Genomic DNA, 17594 nt, shown 5'->3' with positions numbered 1-17594 from the left:
AATGAGTAGAAGGAACTTATTTTAAATGGCTGTTTTATTTTCAAGCATGGATCTTCAATCGATACTTTGCCGGTATGTAAAAACGTTATATCCTCATTACCCTTACAAGTGTGTTTGAAAAGCCTTGAAAGCCTTTTTATCTTATATTATTTTATCAATTTCTTTCTCTTATTTGCTGTAATTATCAGTACCCAATTGAATTATGGAATCCTTCATTTAAAATTTGTATGTATTCAAAAATTAATTACAATAGCAATATCCATGTTAATTGATAGTAGAAGCTTAAATTAATTTCTTTCTCTTTTTTGAAACTGTTGAATACTTCACGCAATCACATCACGTTTAAAGGGCATTGTAAGCTATTTATTTTAACGGCTGAAAATGTAAGCACAATAATGTTATATTTTTGTTACCAAAAAAAAATACCGTTTCAGTATTTTTCTTTATAGAAATGTGTTATTTATATGTAAGGTTTAATCACAGTATTTCTTGTTGCTATTATAAGTAATAATTTGGTAAAATTCGTAAAGAATTTCAGCAAAGAACTAAAGTAGAGCCTTATTAACGGCCATTGAAAGATCACCTCTTTGGTCGCTACGTGAATTGTGCCTTATTTTGTTATACTGTGGTGGGTTGGTGGGTTGTAGTTCCGTGTTACATCCGTCGTGAAATCAAATAAACAATTTAATGATTTTGAACTAGGTGAACTAGAATTAATTAGCCATCCAACTAATGAATACCTTTTTTAGTTCAAAATCACTGTAAAGCCTGAACATTTCCTGTTGATGCATATTTAAATGATATAAAACGGCTTTGGAAAACCAATTTAATTAATTAAAATGATTTCAGGTATGAATCAAAAAGTGATTTCGTTGTCAATCACCTTCGAAAAATATTTTGAAACTTTAACCGTCGGAAAAAAAGTTTTCAAAAGTATAAATTAACTTTAAAACCCTATATTAGAGTACGACAAAACAATAACAAAACTTTAATTACCTTATTAGCGTCCGAAAATATGTTGCCTTATTGTGGGCGGGAACTTTTCCCGCCTTACTCCGCGTGTGAGAAAGCGCGGTCACCGCGCTGACACTGACATGACGAGGTTACGAGCAACACGAGCACACGCGAGCAGCGCCGCGCACCAACTGACGCCTGGCACCGCACTCGCCGCGGACACAACTGCGAGTAATCGCTCTGAAACCGCCCTCGGCAAACAAAACCCCACCCGCCATAAAGAGCATTTTAGCACGCGCGCCTCCCCGCTCCCGCGCCCTGATTTAATAGCGAGCGCGGGCACTGATTCACTTAACCGAACGCAACTACCGACTGCCTCTCTCTCGCTCCCGCTCAAAACAGTAATCCAGTATAGGTGCTCTCTCCCGCTCGCGCGCGCTCCTCCGCTCGGCGGGCGAGCGAGACGGCGTCGCGGTCGCGGACACTTCTTTCTTCCAACTCGATTTGCATGCGAGCGGGGGTCGCTCCGCAAACTTTATGTCCTCGTTTCGTAAATTATTTATACGTTTGGAAATACTTTTAACGGTATGCTCAGGCTGCTGAAAAAGATTGCTTTAAAACGAGCCGAATTAAGTGAGTGACCGGTGGCGCCGCGCCGCGGGACCCGCCACGCTAATCGCTTTAATCTCGTTCACTCAAACGCTCATGATATTAGTTTGACGATTTTTCATGAAAAAATTCGCATTAAAATTTGGATGAACTTTGTATTTTTTTACTGTAGAATGGTTTGTCGACTACTTATTAAAAATTCTAATTTTGATTAAAGTTTTTACGTATTGTGACACTGAAGTCATTTAAAAAGAGTCGTTAAGAAATCAAAGGTTTTCAAATTATTTATAAAAATAATCATATTTAATTTAAACACGTCCTTCATTGCGCGTCTAAGTCTGCCATGCCAAAACATTTTAAGACGACTGTTAACTGTCTCGTTTTAACATCAGATCTTAACTGAACAACACGAGAACTTAACAAACCTGTAACTTAACATTAAAGTGACAAACTTAGTTATGCAAGTAAAAACTTGCTTAACCTAGTCAAAATGTGTATGCGTAATGTACATGTAGTTTTATTATTTTAAATAATATAAACAGAAATATTTTCTAATCAGCACCGTGCTACAGTTTTCGTAGCGCTACGAAAGGTGACTCTACGTTACTTAAGAAATCAAACTTGACTTTAAATACTTTTATTTTTTTTATAAAACTATTTTTCGCTGTTTTAGAGTTCCTCAAAAATGTTGTCCAGTCAACTTGTGGCGATTTTTACGTAGTAAACACAAGTGTTAAGTACGTAAAAAATTAATTACCTCTCTTCCACTCTTATGACATTTCTAAGATACTCGACTAGATCTTATTGAATCAATTTTGAGTCTCGAAATCTCCAACAAAACATAAACTGAAAAAAAACCCACTGCAATTAGATATACAGAAAATCAGCTCAACAATTGAACATCGCTACAAAACAATACAAAAGTGACTAAAGAAATGAAACACGTTTTCATGCGTCTACCACCACCTGAAAAACCAAGACATCTGAACTTGTAAAAGCGAGACAGCGCTCTACGTGGCGAATAGCGTCATCTCTTTCCCACACCTTCAGTCTTAGTTTGGGAGGTGAAGACCCCTGGGTAGTTAACTAGTGGCAGGGCAGTTAAGCTATCCAATTAGTTGTCATTGTGTTATCTACGCCAAACTAACTTGCAATGCTGTTCGTGACCGCTTTGCTAACTCGGATCGGTGCGATCAGTTACCAGACTCTACTATTTGATACTGTGGATATATTAATGTAAGTTAAAGAACACCTATGTTTTTGTTGTCTTGGGTTAGGCTAATTAATAGGTTTGGTGAGTTTTCAAACACGTTTTTCATACGATTTCGGAATCGGATCGGAATATTTTCGGGAGTCAAAATCGAAATATTTCCAAACTGTTCTCTCAATGAAAGAATCAGAATATAGCAAAGGTTCACGGATAACCCTTTCAAGAAAATAAGAAGTAATATTCTTATTAGAAAATGTATTTAACTGAGTTTTTGTTATCTATCATTTGGAAACAGAGGCGGTTTCAGCTGAAAACCAGCGCTTCGCTACCCTGAAGCAAAGCAAAATGCTTAAACCTTCTGCTTCCGGTATTATAGTTTTTGTATAGGTACTTATACTAATGAAATAGAGGAAACAATCAACGCCTACTCTATTCTATTCTTAAATGTCGTTATTAAATACATTCTAAACTTGAATCGAGTTTGTATGAGAATTCGAGTCTAATTCGAAAACTCTTAGTTGCTCTTGTTTCCTGTAATCGGTATAACATCTAATTTACTCATTACGCCGATATTCGTTACGGGGAAATCTAATTAATACTCTTTTCTAATACGAGTAAACGAGGGCAATATAATAAATTACTTTGTTCCGCAGATATCTAATGCTCCTGCTAAGCTCTACAAAGTTTATAATAAAACAATGTTATTTAATATTTTCGGACAATCCAAAATAAGCATCTTAATACTTTATAAGCAATCGTTTCTGCGTCTGATTCTTTAATCAGAGCTCTGATTCAAAATTTACTTGTCTTGTATACTCCTGCGCAATCTTAATAATGCAGTCAGATAAAAAGGAGCACAGAATTTTGAGCCTTATTTACTAAGAAATAGTTAGAAAGATTGCGAGCTTGAAGATTTGAGCGGTAAACAAATCTTAGGCGAGGTGTAAGTGACAATAAAACGGGAGCTTAGCTCTCGGGGCCGTCTTCAAGTTGCGCGGCGAGCGGACGCGCTAGGGGGCGGCGGGGCGGGGAAGCGGAGGGGGGGTCGCAGGAGGAGGAGCGACTCGCGCCGTCCCTGTCTGGCCGCGAGTCGCGCTCATCCGTTTTATTTCTTGTTTGTAAGGTCCACAGCACCTTCCCAGTTCGCTACATAATTTATTTTGAGCGGGTACATTTAAAAAATTGGTTGTGCCGCGTACGAGTTTAGGCGGTGAAATGGAGTTTGCTCGAGGGGGGGGGGCGGTGCTACCAAATGAAAATAATATGGTAAATGATTTCATTTGAATTGGCATTTTCGCGTTATCGCCGGGGGCAAGTAATGGGCCGTGGAAGGTCCCGGCCCATTGTCCGCGCTGGCTTCATTTACTCGCTGAATTTATTTTGCTGGGTTTATGGCGGCACTTGAGTTTTTATCGTCGTTTACGCCGGCCCCATACATATTCAATGTCTCTGTGTATCCTGTCTGGTGGACGAAACTATGTTCATTTGACACCCCCGCCTTTATTGGTATTACTTGTATGATTTATTTGAGAGAGATATTTTTGTTAAAGGAAGCGTAATGAATAGCTCTCATGTTGCGGGTTTGATCAAAAACACTTAAAGGTATCAATAATATTGCCCATTTACTGCCGCTGAATCATAAAATTATGTGCCTGCATTTATTTCAGAAAGTAAATTGCATTTACCCCATATCTATATATCCTATACATACCCAAATATTAACATTATCTTTATTAGTTTTAGACAATAAAACGAACTTATACCAGAATTAAGTAATATGTTTAGATTCGATTTCATCTTCGGCTTTTTCATCCTTCTGAAAACCATCAAAGATCTTTCGTTCATTTTCTCAACTTTAGTATAATAAACAACAGCCTAGCCTTCTCTCATTTTTTTACAACTACCAGTCTACCCGGATGCAGCTAAGTGCCAATGTTTTATAGGAGCGGCTACCTATCTAACCTCCTCAACCCAATACCTGGGCAACAGTATGCTTAGCAAGGCTGGTTTCCAGACTCTCTAACTAACTACCCCGTAAAGACTGTCAAAGATGCATCCAGAAGGGCCAAGGTCAAAAGTTGACGTGCTTTCCAAAACACGGAGGTACGCTTAATGATAAGATGGACACACTACCAACTAACCGACCGCACCAAGCTTAGCTTAACTGGAACTCGATCTACTTGTGCAGTTGTAACTTAGCTACGAAAAAGTCGGAATGAAGGAAATATACTCGTGATAAAACTGGTCAAGTATCAGCCTCGCGACGCTGAGACTTCTATGCAATTTAGTAGAAAAAACAATACGGTTGGGTAACAAAAGCAACCGAGGGTGGCTTTTGTAACTTAAAAAAATTAGGTTGGGTAACAAAAAAATTAAGAGTGGCTTTCGTAACCTAACAAATGTATGACCGTTACATGGTTGGTTATAACCTCGATCAAATTTTTTTTTTCACCGACTTCAGTATACAATTATCTGTCAAATTTATGATATCTCGATTTCTGATTATGGACGGCAAGGCAGCGGTGCCTCAGTAATATGTTTCCCTTTTACTCCTTACACTCCGAACAATCAGAAGCTAGTGAAATTCAATCGGTAGGTATAGATTTCTATTCAGATTCGTTCTTAAATCAATCGGTATCTACATAGATAGATAGATAGAATATTCTTTATTGCACACCACATAATTACAGGATTTTATAAAAATGAATAGTCACATGGGCGGTCTTTTCGCTAAAAGCGATCTTTTTTTTCGATTTTGTCCTCTTACTGCATGGAGACCCTACATTTATTTTTATTTCTTGGCTGCTCTTGTATTTAATTTTCCCAATCAAATAGGCTTTTCCTAGGCAAGTAGACAGATATACATATGAGAAAAAATTTACTTAAAACAAAAGTCCCAACAACTCTTTCGAAAACTAATTTTACATTAAGATATCAATTCTTCTATTGTTTATCTTTATAACCATCAATCAGTCTACCAGACTCCTACAAAAATCACTTCCCATCCCACTATCACTTGAAAAGCCCAAATGACTTAGCAAAACGCTTAATAGAACATAATAAGTACAATAGTTGCGTAATTATATCTATCTTTTGTTATTCAACCCCTAATGTAGGGGTTTTTTCTCAACCCCTCGCTCAACGCCCGTGATTTATTGAAGAAAGCTTTTAAACCCTTGCGATGTCGTTTGTTATTTTGTCTTGCTATTATTTTGTGGTCTGGCGGATTTGCTCTATTAACTCTATGGCTTTTCTTATTTAGTTTTTAGTTATTGTAGTTTCATGATTTTGTTTTATATTGGTCGATTAAGGAAAGGAAATTTAAAAAAATATATATAATTGGGTGCGCTATTGAAATGAAACTACTTTTACGGATTTTATCGCGGTTTAATTTTAGATTTTAGTTCCCGACGTTTCGACACCTTTGTAGGTATCATGGTCACGGGCAGACTGAGATGGTGTTCGTCTTGACAGAAGACGTTGCTCGTTCTATCTTCATATTTTTAACTAATTATTTGTGGTCCGACCTACGCAGTATGAGCTCACTGTGTCGTGATGTCTTGCAGCGCTGCTCTTGGGTTTAGCCTAGAGTTTTTGTATTATTGGGTGCGCTATTACTAATAAGTCGTTGTAATTGATTACGCAAGGATACAAGCTTGTCATGGTAATAAGTTTGTGCATTGGAGACCTAATTATTTTCAACCGACTTCAAAAAATACTAGGTTCTCAATTCGTCTGCATTTTGTATTTTTTTATGTTTGTAACCTAAGACTGGATGAACGATACTGTTGATGTTTTTATCTTTAACGTAAAATACTTAGCTATTATTTGGTCCCATTAAATATTTCGTTTTTCCCAGTTGTTTTTCTATTTGATTGAAGTTGTAAAAGCATGAATAATAAAGAATAGGTGCTCCTCACTTGTTTTCAATTATCTTTATTTCTATTTTTTTTTTAATTTTTTACGAACCGTACATACGGTTGATTGCCTTTATATCTCCCTGGGCAGGGGCCTACCCACGTTCCTTTCACCTTACCTACATAATCTACCTACTTAATGTTAATTTAAATAAAGTTAATATTTTTGTTTATACTAATCTCACCAATTTTATAGCCTTTTTTTGTAAGGTGAATAGCTCATTCATCACATTAACGGATCCATTCAAATGTTGGACACAAGCATTTTTCAAAAAGTGCAGCAATATTCGATAAGCCACCTTATTTCATAAAAATAGTACACGAGATAACACCTTAATACATTTTTTTTATTTATTACTCAAAAGTGCAAGTGAGACGGATTTTTAGAATTGAGTTCTTACAACTAATTTATGTTAAAATCTTGAACCTCAAGCAGAACTCACTGACTACTGGCTAAGGGTATCAGTTTTTCTGCACAAAAACATTAAAAAATTATGGCTTCGCTAACAAGTGACGTAAGTAATTTTATCGTCGAAATAGTCGTCTCATTTATTTGTTTTTAATATTTACTATTCCGTAATAGTTATTCAATAAACAATAACTAACAGCACGTGTAATAATCGACTGCACGGATAGCCGAGTTGCTGAAGTCACCACGCCAAATCCACAGTGCGCGTCGTGTCGCGGGTTCGATCCCCGCTTAGGACAAGCATTTTGTGTGATCCACGAATGCTTGTTCTGAGTCTGGGTGTCTTTGTGCATGTGAGTTGTAGGTTTTACAAACATGTGAGTTGTATGTTTGTAAAACCTACAACTCACATGCATTGATTAATTTCAGTAATGCGGGAGTCATTTAAAAACAAAAGAAAAAAGTGAGAAGTGTGATTACTTTAATTGCAATAAATATCTACTGCAATTTTAGCTATTCAATAATTCTATTCTTTTTTAACCTCTCTATTTTAACTCGTTTGATGTGTCTGTCTGTTTGTGGGATCATAGCTCTCGATCGGATTGAGCGGTAACAATTTAATTTTTTGTGTTTTTTAGGTGAATGATGTGCAAGTGTTGCCACCGCTATAGGAATATTAGAAAGCTTGATAAAAATCGGCGGAGCCATTTAAAAATTGTGGGGAGTGAAGTTTAGCCGTCAGGGGTCAATGAATCAATCCATAATCAACATCAAACAGATAGATCAGTTTAAAAGTTATTTCTGTATAATAAAAAGAAATGGTAAAGTCCTATATTTAAATATATATAAAAAAAATATATAATGTTTAAACGCACAATGACATGTCTTATGTTTTCATTTGAGATATTCTTGTTATTTTTTTTTAACTGCTACTTTTATACTTTGTTTAGTTGCAAGAGGTGTTATAGAGCAAATTTTCTTTTACCTAATTGTAGTTGTTTTATCTCTAGACGCTCTATTAGTAAATCTTACAGAAATAAATTTCTTGACACTAGCTCTATCTAGTGTGAGTTTAAGTAAGTAATCAAAGACCATCAAAGACCTTAAAGTTTTAGTCTGTGGTTTTTAAGACGTCTGTGCTTATTATTTTCATAGGTTTCAAACTTAGGTTTCAAACTTAAAGTTGAATTGATAATTAAAACCTATCTTGCATATATTATTTATAATGAATTTTATTGTATATTTAAAACCTGTCATCATGAAAAAAACGAATGCATAAATCTACCGATATACATTCACCGGTCAATACATTATATTTAATCTGTGCTTAAAATTTCTAATCAGCGCCATCTAGAATTCCAGTTCTGAAAACGCTCAAACTTTTTGGTGCTGTAGGTAAAACAGTTTTAAGTGCAAAAATCTTTTTTGTTAAATATAAAATAACTGTAGCAAATATACTTGCAAAAACTACTTAGATGAGTTTATAAATATTTTTAAAATTTTACTATCCCAATAGAAAAGTTTAAAATGTTTTATTTTGCACATGTCTCCTACAGTTCATATTTACCGCCAATATGAAGCGGCGTTTCGGCCATTTTGTGAACCCCGCGACAGGAAGTGAGTGTTATAGGTGCTACGCAGGCGCAAATTGACCTTTCGGTTGAAGAACCCGTCGGTCACATGTGAGTGTCGATAAATATCTTAGTTTTATCGTGAATCCTTTATTAATAGTTGTAATTATTGTTTTCGTAAGTATTTTACACGGTGAATATAATTTTGTGCATATACGGCGTTTTCGCGGTGTGAATTTTGTGTAATTTATTGAAATGTAATGTGCCGCGGCGCCGGCACGTTTGTCAAATCGCTATTTTTTTTTTCGTTATCTTCTGATTCGAAACAAAGATCAAGTTCACAGTCCGTTTCGATTCCTACGTGTACGATTTAACGTGTAGGTGATAAAAACAGTTTGTGGTTTTAATATTTTCGTGTGTTGGACCTGTATGCGACATGGTCAAGATGTCTCTTGTGAACCACATGTTCGGGCACCACACCATTCACATCGTGTCGTCACCACCGTCGTGTGTCAGGCCTGCTTTCATTCAATATCTTTTGATTTATCATACTATTTTTATGATATCCTAAAAAGTCGTCACCATAAGGTGGATGTTAATTTCATCCTCCCACAAAGGTTTTTCATCGCTCCGCGGTAGGTGGGGTTAGGTCGTGTCAAAATTTTCAAAAACATACCTATAAAATCCCATATCAGTCTAGACTCTCCACCCTATAGGTTATAGAAGTTGTGTATAATAGGTTGTATTTGTAGCTATGTCTGTATGACTTGACAGATTTTGCACAGAGGACACATTTATCTGCTTAGAATTTGCGGGAGTCATTTATTTTTACAGCTCTCAGTGCTATTGGTGAATTTTACCAGATTGATAACAGTGACAGGTAGGTTAGGTTGATAATGTGTGATTTTCCTTATAATTCAGTGTTTTACATACCTAAATTTTCTATTAGGTCTGTTCATGTTATGTTTCTTTTTGTGGTGTCCACAATACTTGAGTGAAGCTTATGGCACCACCTAATCAACTTTGACTTCCTATACTGTATTCTACCCATAAGGATCAGCAACAAATCCATGCAGTGACTTCCAATTTTGCTGACTAAGAAATGAGGCACTAATATTACTCACCGATAACCATTTGAGGTTGGATTCTGTTTCTGATACTTTAATATTCATATTGTGACATTATTAAGTTTGGTTAACACAATTAGAGAACAAAATGTATGTAATGTAGTATTCTTTATTTCATTTCACATGAATGCATTTGTAAAGGATCTACTTATATTCTTCATCCAATTATTGGCTTTACTCATTCAATTATTGAGCTGTGACTTTCATTCTGCCTGTAAACTAGGTCATTATCAATAAAATCAATTTCTCTATATATGATTGATATTTTTTGATCCATCAAGAACATTTAATTATTCTAAAGCTATTGGAATTGATGGTCCTTTTAATATACATGTTGAGTTACAAAACATTTCCTCTTGGTAAAATAAGTTCTTATAGACTGAATTCTGATGACAAAAAAGGTTTATATCCAGAGTAATATCACATTCATACTAACTCTAGAATCTATTTTAAAAAGCAACAATAACCAAATTATTTTCTACATTGAATACATTTCATAAATTGTGTCATTAGTATCAAGTTTCCTTAAACTAAAGCTGTTTTGTTTCTATCCAGCTACAACCTGAGGCCATAGAGTCGCGAACTTGGTTACTATACCATGTTTGTGCTGCGGTTACTCAGACATCAAATACCAGACTTTATAAAGCGTCTCATTTTACCCTTGTGTTTTGAGATCTTCGTATAAAGCCATAATTACATTATTCAGTACTTGACTTTGACAATTGTCATCTGTAATCTATACTTGTAATCCATTTTGATAATTTTGTTAACTATATCACGGGTAAAGACTTGTGCAGGCAAGTATTGGAGAAATTTTTGACGATATGTCATGTGATTAAGCCAAAAATGTGGTTTTCACTTTTCACATGTAGAGAGTTCATTGACATTCAGGTCAACAACCTCATGTGCTGATTTTTTCGCCACTTGGACGTGAATCATGCTCGAGAGTTAATAATAATAATAATAATAATAAATCGTTTATTTGCATTAAACATGGTATACAAAGGTGTTAAATAGGTATATAGTAGGTACAAGCATGTTTAGCTAAGATGAACATAGCACGCAAATTTTTTAGGAAACTAAACTATTTATACATTAACATTTGTAATCCATAAATTCTTTTAAACTATAAAAATTACAATCACTTAACCATTTATATAATGCAATCTTTAATAATCTTATATTTAATAATTTGAATTGCCAAGGTTCTATTGGTTAGCATGATTATTATATTACTTGTCAATGGTTCATAGCCATTGTGAGTTGTCAAGTTCAGTGTGAGTTGTAATTTGGATGTGAGGACTGCAATTGTGCCTTGATATTGCAATTTATGCACAGTTTGCTGTTATTGTGTACAGGTTTTTGTTTTTTTAGTCTATATTCTTTTGTAAATACCTTTTGTTATAGTTCTGAAAGTTGTTTGTCTTTAGGGAATGCAGTGGTGGTTTTGTTGACTCTTTTTAGTGTATATTCATGTAATTCATATATTTTAATGACAGTTTTCAGCCATTATAGAAAGTCTCATACCTATTTATTGTAATACTATATTTCTCATCATCAGATCACTCCTGACCGTATCTAAAACTCGGCACACAACACAATGGCAGACATCGAGGATACACACTTCGAGACCGGGGACTCGGGTGCCTCCGCCACCTTCCCTATGCAATGCTCTGCACTGCGCAAGAACGGTTTCGTCATGCTCAAGGGGCGCCCCTGCAAAATCGTAGAGATGTCCACATCCAAAACCGGCAAGCACGGCCACGCTAAAGTTCACTTGGTTGGAATCGATATTTTTAACGGCAAGAAGTGAGTATTATTTATTTCTTTTACGATTACGTTGACCATCTTTGTTATATGTTACGTTTATCAGCTACAAATTTACCTATCTATAATTCTAACTTCTTGAAAATGATAAGACGTCCTTGCCATTTAATATCTCGCCTGAATCACAATCAATATGGGTTGAACAGCGAGTTTCGCGCTTGTGAAACTTTCATTAGCTAGCAACCATTATCACGTAACATCGTTTACGTCATGAGTCCGCAGCATGTTCCGGTCGTAATAGTCCGCAAGGTCCAAGCCGAGCCCATAGAGTCGCGAACTCGGTCCCATACCGTATTCGTGCTGAGGGTACTCGGACAGCATATACCAGGCCCGACAATGCGTCTCATTTCACTATCTGCGCTATGAGATCACCGTCCAGGGGCACAGTTTAAACTTAACTAGTCAAAAAATTTGGATCAATTTTCGTTATTTTCGAAGGCATGAAGTTCTTATCTTTTTATTTTCTGGTGGATCATACGCCCATTATGTAAACAGTTGTTCATTGAATATACACTATTCAACTTGTTACTTGAAAAAAAAAACTATAAAACAATTGACGTTAAAACCAGCTGTAGACACATGGAATTTAGAATGTAAGAACAAAACAGGTTAAAAAGTACTTATCATCGTACACTCAATTCATGAAGCGTGTACTGTAATGGCAATAGATATTTATATTGTAAAATGTCACGATTTCCGCTTTCCATAAGCTCGCTAATCACTCTACAATGGTGTAAACACCACGTGGTGCGTGACCACATGTTAAAAACCACGTGTATGAATTACTTATGACTTACCCAATATAATGATAAAATGATAACTAATTTTATTAATAGAATTACCCCGACGATGATGTGATAAAAGGAAAGTAGGTGTATCTATCCCAGGTAAAAGAAAATACGGGAATATTACTAAGATATAATTAATAGCAGGTTTTTGTAAAGCACAATTCGTCACTCGATCGTAAACATCGCTATATGGGTTCGTTTAAATATATTTAAGTGTTAATATGTATCTTTATTAAAAGTACAAAAACTGTATTCAAGTCTCATATTTATAAAACCTTAAACAACTACACTTATCGCCTTTCTTTTGTCTAGACTAATTTGTCGCTCGTTATTGATTTCTTTGTAACCTATCAGACTTCAGAGGGATTGTTACTAACAGCTGTAGTTGACCTTACCGTATGATAATAACTATAAATAGATGACATTTCGCGATTGTTGGAATGAAAAGACTTTATTATTTTTTTACTTTTTAATACAACTATATTATTGTTATGCTATGGACTATGTGTTAAACAGATTTAATAGAGCTTAGCTCTAATTAATCAGTAATTATGATATGCAAACATCGCAGTTTAATCACTTTGTTGAATCATTGCATCCAAGATTATGAACCACACCTTCAAACTCAACTTAAATTGCGACAAGAATGGATGACTTTCACCCTTTTTTATCTTAATTGACTACTTATTTTCATGAACCAAAACAATTCTTTTTGTACCATTTTGCGATCTCAAGGGCCTGTCCTAAGAACGTCACAATTCGGTGTTACTGACAACAAAGCAATCATAACTCATGAAACAACTTTCCTTCATCCAGATACGAAGATATCTGTCCATCCACTCACAACATGGACGTGCCCCACGTGAAGCGTGAGGACTACCAGCTGACCGACATCTCTGACGATGGCTACCTGACTCTCATGGCTGACAACGGTGACCTCCGCGAGGACCTCAAGATCCCAGACGGTGACCTCGGCACTCAGTTGCGCTCCGACTTCGATAGCGGCAAAGAGCTGTTGGTGAGTAACTCCCGTAACTCCTTATACCTTTAAAACCTTCTTCATAGTCCAACTACATACTTGTCTGTAATTCAAATCAACTAATAATGTAGATAACAATCTTTTAACTGGTTGTTATACATTGACGAAATGTTTTATTATTGCAAAGTCAATCTCGATTTTACCAATTTTTGTGATCGAGTAATAAGAGTCTTGAGACAACCTCTTGTGGATACTAGAGCTCAATTTTGTTACTCATGTAAATCTATGTCAAGTACGCTTCATATAACGATAATTGGTCTGTTCTAAGTATCAAAGGAGAGACGGCATTTTCCCGACCTACTTCAAACATTTTCTTGGTTGTTGAAGTAGGTACTAGGCTTATACTTGACCTTTAAAGATTTTTTCTTATTCCTTTTTCAATATCCAATTAGTCGTTTTAACAACTTTTCTTTAGCGTTCTCAAAGCAGTTCTAATACAGTTACTGTTCGTAGTTCTATCAAACCTCTTTTTGATGTAATTATTTCATTTTTTAAATGACGGCTGTCTAAAATGCATAGCTATGAACAAGAAAACATACGTACGTCCTAGTTTAGACTGTAACGTAAATGGAGACGTTAAACTATGGGATATGGGGATATCATGTGCCAAAACACTCACGTCACTAAATACGTCAATTCACATTATTAGTTAAAAGCGAAATTTCCTCAGTTTTATCGATGTAAACATCTTATTCTGTTGTTAAGTATTTTTAAGCACATTGTAACAATAACGCATATTGTTTCCTTGCCTTACAAGTACCATATCAACAAACTGTTTTATTTTGTTACTGTTATCTTAAATACAATATGTCACTACTCCTGTACATCTCTTCGGAGAAAATGCGTGACGTGTGTTATGTTATTGACTCTGAACAATGCAACACGTGGCAAACGTAAATACGTGAATATCAGTTTGATTTCTAAGACCGTAACGCCGTTACGTAGCTTCATCTGTATGGTTTATGTGCATGTTAACAGTTCCACTCATCATTAAAATCAGATGGAATTTAATTGACCATGACAACTAATGAGTAACGTGGTATATCCAAGCCATCCTGACATGTTTCTTACTAATACTGACCGGTCATTTAGAAGTGATTCTAACCCGACTTTTCTAATATACAGTAATGTTTTACCACAGACTTTTCGAGTATAGAGTCTCTGATACATTTTGTAATGTGTTGGTGCTAAATCCACTCGTAAATTAAATCTCAGCCCCGTTACCTGGGCTAGTATTTAATTACAAGCCATATGGAAAGTGGGTCTTGAGTACAAATTTCAAACTTTTGTGCTGATAATTATATAGATACCCCTCAGACAATACGTATCCCAGCCTTTTATTACTGCTAGTCTGTTAACTGAACCCATTCTAGTTTCAACAGTAAAAGTTTGGTCATCATAAAAGCAGTTTTAAAACGACGATGATGGCGAAAGGTGACACTATTTGTGTTTGTTGTATCTAACCTCTCCGTCATGTGTAGTAATCGCGTGTCTTGGATCGCTGCCAACTTGCCACCAACTTATACTAAGCTCGTGATAACGCTGGCAAAAGTTCTAATTGTCTCCTAAAGCCGTGAAATTAGTGTTCTTAAGCGCTTTAGTTATTATTACGAAATGGAGTAAATAATACTAAATAAAAATCATTAACATAAAAATACAATAATCTCTTCAATCCATCACATTTTAACGTTATCTAACTTTAATCTGTTGATATTTATTGTATCGACGACAACGTAAACTGTACAGAATGTTTAACAAAATAAGTCCTGTATTATATAAGAAGTGCAAGGAAGAATCCGCTTCTTATTATTCATACATAACACGAAGTCAATACACGACCGACTTCGGTCTCCATAAACAAATAAAGCGTATTTACATGACTTGTCTTGGTGCCTATCGACTGTAGCAATCAATTCATTATTCAGAACATTTTGAATACTAAGTGCTGATGTCAGGGGCTTGGGTGTCAGTGTCATATTGTAACACAATCAATATTGATAAGACAATTCTTACTTTACTTGAAATTTTTCGAAGTTTTAGTCCTTTGTAAAATAGTGATACTATTTTATTAATATAATAAGTATTCTTTAATACGAGAAGCCTTTGTACCTTGGCCCAAAAGTAGCGTTCTTACTCATATTAATAAAAATAGCTTAATTAAATTCCCTTTTTGCCTAGCAACACCCTTATCTTATTTCCGATCCCTTTGCAGATGTAAGGGTTGCTTTTGTCCATAACAACTTTGCACTTTTATCTAACATCTATTATATCTAACATTTGTCTGTTTTGTTGTTTCAGTGCACTGTGCTGAAGTCTTGCGGTGAGGAGTGTGTAATCGCAGTCAAGGCAAACACAGCTCTCGACAAATAAACCAACTCAGCATTTATAGGGATATACATACATATAATTTTTTTACAATCAACAGCTCTTACATAAATGTAAAACATAATACTATGTATAATTTAACATAAAATATTATGGTGTGACGTGGTGCTGGCTTGCCGCCGTCCACTCCGTACCGAGGGCATCTCATGACGTACTCGCACCGGTCTGCGAGCCTGTGCCGTTGATGCGACCAATGTTTAAAGTTAAGCTTCTAGAGATGTGTCTACTTTCCATCTCGGGGTCTCTAGTCGTTGTACTGGGAACTCATCGCTCTGTCCATCTCGTCACAAACCCTTGGGACCACAGGTCTGGGCTTGAATTCTGAGTACATCGAACAGTTGGCCGTCCGGCATTATTTTTAATTTTGTTTTGCGTTACAAAATATTTATTTGAAATTACATGTACAAATGCAGGATTATTGCACTCGGATACAATTTTATTAATGGTAGGACTGGGGTGCGCGTGAGACGCTGATGCATTAATTTATTTATACTTAAGTGTAATGTGCCCTCGAGTGCGAGCGAGTGCGACGGCAGCAGGCAGCCGCGTGCGACCGGCCGGAACTTCACGTTTGTTTTTGTTTTGTTTGTTCTCTTTCGCTTACAACGTCTACTAAACGTTAAAGTTGCGTTGCGCTCCGCGAGCCGCCGAACGTTTGTTGATCAACATCGGTGTGATAAAATTCCCCGTGGTGGATATTAAATGTTATAATATTACGGTAAATAACCCGACAAAAGAGATGGATGCAAACTTGAAGTTATTACCATATTTTAATGCTAAATTAATTAATACATATTAAAAAAATCGGGAAAATGCGCAAAAAAATAGAAATAAAGAAAAATTCTTGAATGTGTTGTGTGATTGATTAGTCCTCTGTTAGCACTTGTCGCGTACGTGACGCAGTGCTCGGCGCGAAGTCGCGCCTCCCTTATGTGTAACACTTGCCATCTGTTCAAATACCATCCGACTACAGACACTAGTGGTGTGCATTCCATAGCGTGCAGTGTTCTGCTCCTATCGTTATAACCGTGACGTGCTAAATCAATGAAGACTGACTGAGAATGTCTCCTGATAATGAATATCCTCAGGCAAGACTGACAATGCATTTTGTAGAAGAAATAGCTGATTTTTAATGTAAATTTGTGCTCATCTTGGCCTTTCCTTGCTCTCTTTGTTTGCTCATTTGAACACATGAGATGTTACACGTTATCGAGTGGCTTAAGATTGCCTAAATTCCATGTTTTAATGTAAGGTCTCGTGACGGCCACTCTTGCAAGTGTTGCCTTCAAGGGCTAGATAGGGTACCATTCATTTGTATGTTAGTGGACTTATCAATATTCTTTTAACATCAGATTGTCAAAGACGATATGATATACGAAAATTAATGTAAGAATGTAAGGTAAGGCCCTATAGGAGAGATATTTTTTTATGCATTCAAAATTCGTACTTCGCAGGTTTTAGACTAAAAGTTTAGGCTGTTAGATAACAGTTTGTTCTCTGTACATTTTTTTTTCGAAATTGCATAATCGTTATTGTTGGTAAAGTTTTTATACTTAGCAGCTTGTAATCAGGTTTTTATTTTATAATAAACCTAAGGTATATATGTAAAGACATCGGGAGGTGTAAAATAAAATACTTTAGTAAAAAAGGTAACTTTTCTTTCTGTAAAGATAAGCTGTATCCCAATGGAACCTTGAATCGATGTATTCCTTCCTTGTTGGATATATCTTGTAATATCCGAAGCTTAGATTAGCGTTT

At 35.8% G+C, this 17594-nt stretch overlaps 1 protein-coding gene across 2 annotated transcripts; it reads left to right on the top strand.

The window, feature by feature from the left end:
- The first annotated feature begins 8698 nt into the window (after positions 1–8698).
- LOC113499110 (eukaryotic translation initiation factor 5A) lies at positions 8699–16685 on the top strand. 2 transcript variants are annotated; one of them, XM_026879476.1, is made up of 4 exons: positions 8699–8781; positions 11359–11606; positions 13229–13430; positions 15750–16685. In XM_026879476.1, the coding sequence occupies exons 2-4, from the start codon at positions 11398–11400 to the stop codon at positions 15819–15821; spliced, it is 483 nt and encodes a 160-aa protein (XP_026735277.1). In that variant the 5' UTR covers positions 8699–8781; positions 11359–11397; the 3' UTR covers positions 15822–16685. The 2 variants fall into 2 exon arrangements, with proteins under 2 accessions (XP_026735277.1, XP_026735282.1); XM_026879481.1 differs by having other exon boundaries at positions 8758–8847.
- Positions 16686–17594: the final 909 nt, after the last annotated feature.

This window comes from Trichoplusia ni, chromosome 1 (assembly GCF_003590095.1).
Source record: "Trichoplusia ni isolate ovarian cell line Hi5 chromosome 1, tn1, whole genome shotgun sequence".
Lineage (NCBI taxonomy): Eukaryota > Metazoa > Arthropoda > Insecta > Lepidoptera > Noctuidae > Trichoplusia > Trichoplusia ni.
The sequence above is the reverse complement of the archived record's forward strand: the minus strand, read 5'-3'. Positions and strand labels throughout refer to the sequence as shown.